Source organism: Pristis pectinata, chromosome 4 (genome assembly GCF_009764475.1).
Source record: "Pristis pectinata isolate sPriPec2 chromosome 4, sPriPec2.1.pri, whole genome shotgun sequence".
In the NCBI taxonomy this organism is placed as follows: domain Eukaryota; kingdom Metazoa; phylum Chordata; class Chondrichthyes; order Rhinopristiformes; family Pristidae; genus Pristis; species Pristis pectinata.
In genome coordinates this window covers 66,734,605-66,745,385 of record NC_067408.1, presented here as the reverse complement: position 1 = coordinate 66,745,385, position 10,781 = coordinate 66,734,605, and the positions used below count along the sequence as shown (strand labels likewise).

The 10,781-nt window shown below is 40.4% G+C and overlaps 1 protein-coding gene across 1 annotated transcript in view; it reads right to left on the bottom strand.

The window, feature by feature from the left end:
• Positions 1–2,768: 2,768 nt before the first annotated feature.
• rnaseh2b (ribonuclease H2, subunit B) overlaps positions 2,769–10,781 on the bottom strand; it is a 45,212-nt gene continuing 37,199 nt past the window's right edge. The window contains exon 11 of the mRNA XM_052014952.1: positions 2,769–8,637. Coding sequence (XP_051870912.1) covers positions 8,524–8,637 — 114 coding nt within the window. The 3' untranslated portion in view covers positions 2,769–8,523. The remainder of the gene's footprint in view (positions 8,638–10,781) is intronic.

The following is a 10,781-nucleotide window of genomic DNA, read 5'->3' as shown; positions in this document are numbered from 1 at the left end:
GTCTTGCTTTGTGCTAATAATCACCAGTAAGATGGGGAGCACAGCATGCATAACTGTAAACACAATTTGTGCAGCCAGGTCTACAACTGTGTAACAGGCAGCTCAGACACAACCTTCATCCCTCTCATTCCCCTCCATCCCTGATATTTCTCCACATGGAAGTGTTCTGTAGAATAATTAGACTAGACTTTTACATACATTCTAGAGAAGCTATTGGATCTGTTCTTCCATTCAGTCAGATTATGGTTGATCTGCATCTCAATTTCATGCATTTCTCAACTGATAGACTTTGCCAAACATCATCAATCTCGGCTCTGAAAATTTCAGCAGCACCCTGAATGGAATAGGTATGTGTGTGTGGTAGAGGATAGAATTCAATGATAACCCCCACTCACCCACATCCCTCACCCCCATTATTGACTAGCTCAGAGTACCCATGACCTGAAATTCCGTGAGCAGGTGAGAGCTTGTAAAGCCTGCAGAATAGTTGTTCACAGACATCAACGCTGAGAAATTAATTTTCTTTGTGGTTCTGAATACTGAAGCTCATTAAATTTCTCTCTGTTTAGATTCTGTACTCCAAAACCTCAGTGTATGTCAAAATAGTTGCTGGAAATTGAACAAATTTATTTCCATGTCAATGTAGGTTTATGGTCATGCTTTATCTGAACTCATTGCACTGTCAGAAACTAAGGTTGCTCTGTGCTGGAAGACATCCAGCAAATGTATCCATCCAAGCTTATGACAATGCTGTAAGGACAGCACATTGATGATCATCCAAGGTCGATAGGGAGCTAAATCAATTAGTGCTGGTAACCACACATTGGGATCCTGATGTGTGATTAACTCACCCTGGTTTGATCTGGCGCAGGTCACACACGATTTCTCTGCTGCCCGCTCATTATCTTTATCTGCTGATGAGCACTAACTGAGTCTCGCAACACAATCTAACTTTGTTAGAGGTTAGCACTGGTTAAAGATAGCTAGCGCTGATAAGGCCTGCCTGCACTTCTTCTGGAGACCTCAGTTGAGGCTAGAAGCAGTGGGGGAAATTATTTCAGAGATCTTTGCAGCCTGCTGGCAGAGCACAGGTGAGAGCAATCACACAGGTTTTCAGGTGCAGTTTTGGACACCTTGGTCACTGAAGTGCAGATGAGGAGAGAGCTTTCAGCCAAATGCCAAGTAGCAGTGGAGAAATAGACATTGAGGTTAATGGAAGAAGTGTTCTGGACCCAGTACCACTAAATGTTCAATGACCTCATGTGTGTTGTCAAGGTCAGTGAATTCAGCTTTAGAGAGCATATCCCACCAAATGCATCATGCTCCATGCATCATACAATCTCTATCAATCAGGACCAGGACATAACTGTACAGCCTACCACACCCTCACACACTACTATTCCACAGAGCACAAATCTGTTCCCTTCTCTCAGGAAACCAGCATTCACCCTCCCGCCCCTGTCCCTCTGCCATTACCCTATTATTGTCAGCCAGCCAGGAGGTCAGCAGACATCAGCTCTATTTAGATGGTGCAGTCCATAGTCAGGCTTTTTAGGCCCAGGGCTGTCTGAGGTACACCAAGGGGATCTGTGGCCTCCACCACAGAAAGCCAGCACCCTTCCACCAATCATGCTACAGCCATTTAGGTAGCTGAGTACATTTATGGTAAAGATTTTTAAATTTTTAGATATTAAGGGAATGATGGGGTAAGGAGTTATGCAGGAAAGTGACCCTGAGGTAATAGATCAACCATCACCTTACTGAATAAGAGCTGGCACAAATGGCTGAACAGCCCACTCCTATTACCATTTCATGTTCGTTATTAATATCCTCCAGTAGTGTTTCGCAGTCCTCCTCAGTGTTGACTATCTCCAATTTCTAATCTCAGCTGCTTAAAAGCAGATTATCTCCATCCTTTTCACCTTTACACCATAGTTATGTCCTTTTTAATTGATGCTGTTAGTTGAGTGTTAAACTCCAAAATGGCAGTCAGGGTTATGAACTAATGAGCCACGATCTGCAAACTTTCAGTCTGCTTTCAATACTCTTCTGCTAACACCATACCAGTACTGTATCCTTCATGATGTGTCTTAAGAACATAAAAAATAGGTGCAGGAGGGAATTGAATTTATACTCAGAAAGCATTCTGAGTGTTCCGGGGGGGGGGGGGGGGGGGGGGGGGGTGGTGGTGGTGGTGGTGGAAACTAATTGGCTAACTCCTTCAAAGGTGAAATAAAAACAGAAAATGCAAGAAACACTCAGCAGGTCAGGAAGCATCTGTGGAAAAGCAAACAGAGTTAACCCTCCAGGTTGAAGCCCCTTCGTCAGATGTTTTAAAATTTTATCAACAATAATTTTCAAAGTATCAGCAGTTGCACCAAGGGGTAAGTACAAATGATTCGTCTTATGCAAGAGTCTCTTATTCAGAGCCTTAGTGAGGTTTCCCTTGCTGAGAATGATCAAATATACCAAAGGTGAGTGATTATTTTTTGGATGCTACGAAAACCCTTTGAGATTGTATGCACACATACATTTAGCACTGAATGTAAACTTCCAGAATTGTCTAGCCTCGAGAGTTGTGGAGGCTGAATTACTGAATATATTCAAAGCTGAGCTGGACAATGTGCCAAGCATCTATACGAGGCTCAGATAGATGTTTGGACATAGTGGCTTCAACTCTACATTTGTGACGGTTTCCATTTCAGTTAGTGTATTCCAGATTGTAACATCTCAGTGCATGAAAGTATTTCTCATTTCTCCCCTTGGAATAAAACCTCAACAGTTTTTATTAAAGCAAGCATACAACAGGATTTACAAAAGATATGTTCTCTTAAAAAGACAGAGGGCATTCAGCCCATCTAACACCAGTAACATTTCCAGTCCCATTCATCTGTCCTTACATTGTCATGAATAGATATACTTTCAAACATCACATCAGTTTCTTATTAAAAGCTCTTCTGAATTCTGCTTCCATCAGTATTTCCAAAAAAGTTTCAGGCACAATAATACATATTAAAATTGCTTCAGCCACATTAGCATTATCAGTAAAGAAGAAAACCTTGGAAACATTGAAAAAGCAATGTGGTGTAGCAATGAGGAGGAGTGGTTAGCTGGATGAATAAAGATGTACCAAATATTTTCCTCATTCTTAATTATCTTGTAATAAAGCCCATAATCACATGATCTGCACCTAAGGAAATGACCGCTGTTGTCAGTGGGTCTAAGGGAACTTTTAGAGTCATAATTGTATTAAAATATTAAGGAGAAATTGAAACATACATATGGCAAAGATAATGACTTACTAATTAAGGCTAACAAGTCCAACATTAATCATTGGTACATGTTGGAGTGTATTGTGAGAAAGTTGTTGCCTGAAGTGTGGATGGGATTGGGGGAGATTGTGGGTGTGGTGAAGGAAGCAAAGGAGTCAACATTAGTAATGCCATTGAATGTCAAGATGATTGGGTGCTATCTTGTCTAAGACTGTCATTACTTCCCACTTTTGTGGCACAAGTGTTACTTGCCATTTATCAACTCAAGCCTGAATGACGTCTGGGTCTTGCTGTGTTTGGGCATGGACTACTGCACTACTTAAGAAAAAGGAATGAGCACTCTGCAATCATCACCAAACAAGCTCATTTCTGACCTTATGATGGAGGGATGGTTAACGATGAAATAGTTGAAGATGGTTGGGCTGAAGGATACTGCCCTGAAGAACCTCTGCAATGATATTCTGTGCCTGAGATGATTGAACTCTAAAAATCACAACTAACTTTCCTTGTACCAGGTGTGAGTCCAACCAGACAAGAGATCCTCTCCCAATTTCCAATAATTTCAATGTTATTAATGGTCCTTGATGCCACAGTTGTCCAAATACTGCTTTAACATCAAGGACAGTTACGTACATCTGGTGCCTAGAATTCAGCTATTTTGCCATGTGTAGTGAGGCTCTAGTGAGGTTGCGAAGTGAGTAATCCTGGCAAAATCCAATCAAAGCATTTGTGTGCAGGTTATTGATAAAGAAACACTTAATGGTGCTGTTGAAGGCACCTTCCACCACTTTGCAGATGATTTGGAATAGGCAGATATTGCAGCATATGATCAGAATAATATTTTCTGTGAAGAGGATATTCCTGGGTAATTTTCCACATTGTTGAGCAGATGCCATTGTTGTGGTTGTACTTGAAAAGCCTGGCTGATATCATGGTTAGTTATTGAGCACAAGTCTTTACCACTACAGCTGGGGTGTTGGTCCGTCCTATAGACTTTGCTAATTTTAGTGCTTCTAACAGTTTCTTGATATCACATTGACGTAAATCAAATCGGTTGACTCCTGTGATGGTGGGGATCTCAAGAACCACAATGGAACAACACTTCTGGTTGAGGTTGGTTGCAAACATTTCAGCATTGTCTTTTGCACTCACATGCCGGACTCTGCCATTTTGAGCGCAGGAGCTGTATCTATTCATAATTTGTATAATTGTCCACCATCATTTCATTATAGGATGTAGCAGGAATGCAGAATTATAATCTGATCCATAGGTTGTAATATTGCTTAGCTCTGTCTGTGGCATGCTGCTGCTGTATGTAGTATTGTGCTTGTGACCCATCACCAGGTTGGGGCTTCAATTTCAGGCTTACCTAGTGGTGTTCCCATCATGCGCTTCTATACATCTCAACTGAATCAAGGTTGACCCCCCAGATTTTTGATTATGGCAGAGTGAAGGATAAAATGGGACACAAGGTTACAGATTGCTGTGGAATACAGTTCTTATGCGGCTGTTCAGTGTCACATGGATGTCTGGTTTTGAGCTTCTAGATCTTTTTTAAATCTATCCCATTTAGCACTGCGGAATTACCACATAAAATGATGGAAACTGCCTTCAGTATGAAGGTGACTTTTCTTTCCACAAGGACAGTGAAGTAATCACTTCTACCAGTGCTATCAATGGGCAGATGCATCTACAACCATAGGCAGGTGAGGAGGCAGACAATTTGTTCTCAGTAGCTGTCACGTGCTGTGTCTAGCATAGAGAGATACAGCATGGAAACAGGCCCTTCAGCCCGCTGTCTGCTCTGACCATCAAGCAACCTTTTTGAAACACTAATCCTGCCCTAGCCCATTTTATTCTTCCCACGCTACTACCAAGGACCACCCTCCCCCCCCACCCAGATTCTACCACTCACCTACATACAGGGGCAATCTGTAGTGATCAATTAACCAACCAACTTGCACATTTTTGGGTTGTGGGAGGAAGCTGGAGCACTTAGTGGGGACCCACGTGATCAGAGAGAGAATGTGCGAATTCCACACAGACAGCAGCAGAGGTCAGCCTTGAACTCAGTCACTAGAGCTGTGAGGCACTGTGCCTTCAGGATTCGGTCAGATGAGCAGTCTTGGTGACGGATGCTGAGGAGTACATCTAGTGCTTCTTCCAACTGGTGTTCAAACTGGAGTACAAGTTCATCAACTGAGTGAGGATAACACATTGCAATTAGCAGGTTCCCTTGCCCAAACTGCCCTCTGGAGTTAATGCCATGTGTCTTCATGGGATCCAGAGTTGCTTTGAGGACACCCAGGGCCAATGCTTTCAGGCTGATTCCTTTGGTGTTACCACTTCCAGTTGGCTTGTCCAGCTCTTGGAACATAAAAGTTGTCATTGGTGCAATCCGGGATATTGGCTTTTAATTACAATGTGATGAATGTGGCTATGAGTGTGCGGGAGCTCTCTCTGTTTTCATGTGGCAACAGATGTAGGCGAGGTTGACTTTATGAAGATAGTTGGGCAAAGGGAATGCACAGATCAGCTAGATCTACTACAAGTGGGAGATATTTGAAGTAAATGGTTAAGGTAATAGTCAAAGTTCATACTCTCATTCATTTTGTCAATTAAGCAGGCTTTTTGGTAGTAAAACTGGGGAATTGACATTGGTTGGGAGATGTGTGCTCTGTATTTGGAGATATGGACTCATACATTCCTAGATAATTAGGGGATTACAGAGCCCTTTGAATGTGTGTCAGTGTTTGAAAAGAATAATTGTTGTTCTGTATTACCAAAGATAGTAATTTTCCATACTGCTGACATCACCCAAGGTCTCATTCGAAAGGTCAGAAAATGAAGTAGCTTCAGGAGTATAGCAACCAGAACGCAGCAGCCCACAGCCAAGGCTCGTAATGGCGAAGAAAATTAATTAAAGAGAAATGCAGAAATAAATCTGACAGCAGTTAGACCAAATTCCACACCTTCACTCACTGAATCGATACTTCAGGTCACCTTTGCACACTCGTTTTCTTTCGAGAGCGTTGCTGGACTGCTACCTGGAGGGTGACAGGTAACAAATTGGACAGAGATTACCAGGTGATCACTTACTTACTTTTATTTAACCAGTCAGAGAAATGACTCTGCCATGAAATTTTTATAGCAACCTTAAAAGTATGGGAACAATCCACATTGTGTTCAACATTGTAAAATGTTGCATGGTGCTTCACATGAGTGATTAATTACAAAGGCTCCCTTTTGCTTTCTGAATAAATGCCTTCATGAATTGGTGCAGTCCATGTGGTTATGGCACTGTCAAAAAGTAGTTAGGCAGAGAGTTCCTGATTTGACAGTTATGAAGGAATGCAGATACATCTCCAGTTGGGAAGGTAGGTTTCTTGGGAAACTTGGAGAAAATACTGTCTCAATTGTCTTACCAGCTTGCAGTACTTCCAAAGTACACTTCCAGATTACCAACTCTAGTCTTCCTAGGCTCACTGTCCTAAACTCAATGACCCTTAACATAAATGCTTCCAGGCATGTCTTCAGCTTGCATTTTACCACCCTGAGCTGATGCCACCTTAGCCAGCAGCCCTGGCCTATCAAGTAGTATGAATTCAAGTATATTTGCTCAATTGTTTTCACCACTTCCAATGCAGCAAATTTCACATTTGCTCAGTTGTGTTTCAAGGGAGAAAAGTCCATTTTCTCTTAATGCAACACATTCTTGGAGCAGCACCACTGTGGTGTACACTGGCACTGCCCCATTGTGTACAACCTCAGACAAGCTGCTGAGCTAGTGGAGGGCCTAGCAACACTACATTTCAATAACTGTTGAGTACACAATGGTGTTCAATCAATAATAGAGTGGATTCAAGTCCCACTTGAAAGACAAGCTTGAAATTATACCTGATGCACTGGTGCTGCACTGCTAGAAGCATTTGCCCACAAATAGGAATAAGCAATCACAAAACATCATTTGAAGGGCAGAGTTTTCTCTGGTGTGCAGGGCAAAAACTAACTCACCCAACATAGCTAACCAAAAAGTCCAGTATTAACACATTACTACATATGGAAGTTTGCTGTGAAAACTGGATTTTGTATTTCTTACAAGACCATGTACGTTGACTGCAAAGTGCACTGGTCATCTGGAGGTTATGAAAATTGATTTGTACACATGAAACCCTGTCTATCAGAATCCTTTTATGGGCACTAGGAACCTTGTTTGGTTCCTCTGGCTCAGTTAAAGTTCTGGCCTTCCATTAAAATGTACATGATTGCTTGAATACTTCTCAGAAACTTGTGCTCCTTCAACCAGAGCAACTCAAAAGGTAAACAAAAAATGGACTTGGAGCAAAAGGAAATTCCTGAGCCTTCCAATACTGTCAATGTTTTGTTTTTGCAGAAATGAGGAATTCTGAAAAGCATGCATTCTCTTTCCCACAAACAACCCAACCACGATATCTCCATGTTTATCTTAGCGGCACTTTTCTGTATAATCTTTGAACTGGATTGCAGGGCGGGAATAGGAAGGATGCCTGCACTTTGCATCCAAGGTAGCAGTGTACTATGCTTTTGTGAAGAACAGATTCATCAATCTGAAACATTAACTCCATTTTTCTTTCTACAAATGCTGTCTGACCTTCTGAGTATTTCTAACATTTTCTGTTTTCATGTAATTTTGAAGCCAAATTTACAAAGAATCCTTTTTAAAAAAAAAAGGAAGTTGCACATGGTAAATATCATTCTTACAGCAGAGCCTTACAAAATTCCCGATGATAAATATTTAACTAATGAAGCAAGAAACTGATGAGGTCAACAAAGATGCAAGAGCAAGAATTTTTCACTTAAAAGTTACTCAAGTGCATCCAGTGGATGGGAATGGGGAAGAAAAATGTCAGTGAGGGTTTTCTTGAAAATAGTAGTAAGAGCAATGACTGCTCCAGAAACTATGACTTGAAAGTTGAAACTGGATAAGCAAATACTGATAATAAGGCAACGACAGCTGACCGCAAAATGTTGGAGGTAGAGGCAAAGCCTGATTTATACACAAATGCTCTCAGACAACTTATAAAGAAACAAAATCATTTAATACTATTGAAACACGAACATCATGATTCTTGACCTATGACCTGCCTGTCAAGGAATACAATGAGATTTAGCAAAAGCAAATAAACCAGTTTTTTAATTTTAAACTGCAGTACTAATGAAACAGCAAAATATGCAACTCTGCATTTTTAAAAATAAAAAAATCCATCAAAAATTATGGAGTCTTGGTTGTTCCTTTGTTCTTTGATGTAAAAAAGGCAGATATATTTTTCATTCCACTTTTGTCAACTTTTGACAAGGATTTCTGTGCAGCTGTCATCTTGGTGGGCTAGAGAGAGAGAGAGAGAGAGAGAGAGAGAGAGAGAGAGCAGTGGTCAACATATATTTTTTCAGGCAAACTTGACTGGTTAAAGATTTCATAGCAACAGTTGTGTTTAATTGGCAATCAATTGATTTCATTAATGGACTGAATCAATTAAAGTGCTCTGAATAATGCAATTCTTGGAAATACCAGTCATTGAATTTACATTACAAAGCTGACTGTTTGCCATTCAACTTCATTTGCATTTTATATTCAAGCAATTAAACAACACTTCTCAATAACTACACTTTACCAACACTGTTTGCAAAAGGAAAATTCTTCTAGCTATTCCTGGTATCCACACCCCTTTGCTACTGTGTTACCAACCAATGGGGGAAACAAAATAACTACTTGGCTTCTTCCAATCTTTTATAAATCAGGTATAAAAAAACTGAGTTTTTTTGGAAGGATAAATCTATCCTTCCAAAACACCCTATGATTGTGCAACTTTCCAATGAATTCATTTGAAACCTAATTTACAGTTTCAAATACCTCCCCACAACCAGGGTGACACTCAAAAAGGTCTGCAACTTGAAGATTTGTCCCTTTGAAAACAAAGGGTCACTTTTCAACCTGTATGACGTTAGCTAGTTTGAATGAGTTTTGAAAGATCAGTTTGGTGATTGGAACTTATGGCTCTGAAGTATTTTCATATATTACCATTGGCCGCGTGGATAAAGGACAAAATATAGAAATAAAGAATGATACAGCACATGAGAAGAATAAGTGACTGATAATATCAACAGAAGATCTTTGACAGGTCTGCCCAAATAGGACCATTCCCCTGACTCTTCGCCACTGATCTGCAGTTTATCCAATTCACCATTGATAGTTACTACCGAATCTGTTTCCATCACCCTTTTGGGCAGTGGATTCCAAAATACAACTCCACGTGTACAATCTTGCTTTCCACATTGTAACTCCTTATTTTTTTTTAAATCTTGTTTTCTGGTTGCAGATTTTATCACTGGAAAAAGTTTATTCTTACTTTATCAAAATAGTTCACGATTTCTCCAAGAAAACTGCCTTGATATTTCTGAATAACCCTCACTTTCAACCACTTTCATAAATCTCTTCTTTCATCCTCTCTTACAACAGTGTGGTGCCCAGAATTGAACACAATATCCCACTTGACACCAGACTTGAGCTTCAAGGTTTACCATAACTTTTGATTTTGTACTTAACACAAATATTAATAAAGCCAAGAATCCCATGTGTTTTTAACCAGCCTTTTTAATTGTCCTGTCACCCTCAGAGAATGGTTAATACAAGGAAAAGGAGCAGCAGCAGCAGATAGCCTCTCAAGCCTGTTCTGCCATTACTGATCTTGGCCTTATCTCCACTTTCCAGGGAGTTTCCCATAATGATCAATTCCTTATAGGAAAATTTATTTGGCATTTAACATATTCAATGACTCAGACTCCACATCTCTCCAACATGCAGAATTCCAAAAATTCACATGCTCTCAGAAAAAATTCTCAAGACTTCTCTTATTTTATACTCCATCTCTTTCACAATAAAGGTCAACATTCCACTTACCTTCCTAATTACTTATTTCACCTGCATGCTAACACTGTTTAATTTACAAGGACAGCCAGATCTGGCCCGTGAAAATTGGAGTCAAAGTTTGGCTGGCAAAACTGGAGGAGGATGATGGAAGATATTTAAGGTGTAGATGTTTCAGCTATAGTCTGTACTTTCCCATGTGGGAGAAGGGGAGGAAAATTAAAGTCAGAATTTCATGGATGACCAAGAGAGAGCAAAACTGAACTTTTAAAAAAAAGGTTAGACAGTAACAGATGTTAGGTTGCTAACACAAGGGAGAAACAAGCTAATTACAGAAAGTTCAGAGAGGAAGTGAAAAAGTAAATAGAAGTAAACATAGAACAATACAGCACAATACAGGCCCTTCGGCCCACCATGTTGTGCTGACCTTTAAACCACACCTAAGACTATCTAACCCCTTCCTCCCACATATCCCCCTATTTTAAATTCCTCCATATGCTTATCTAACAATCTCTTTAACTTGACCAACATACCTGCCTCCACCACTGCCCCAGGCAGCACATTCCATGCACCTACCACTCTCTGGGTTAAAAAACCTCCCTCTG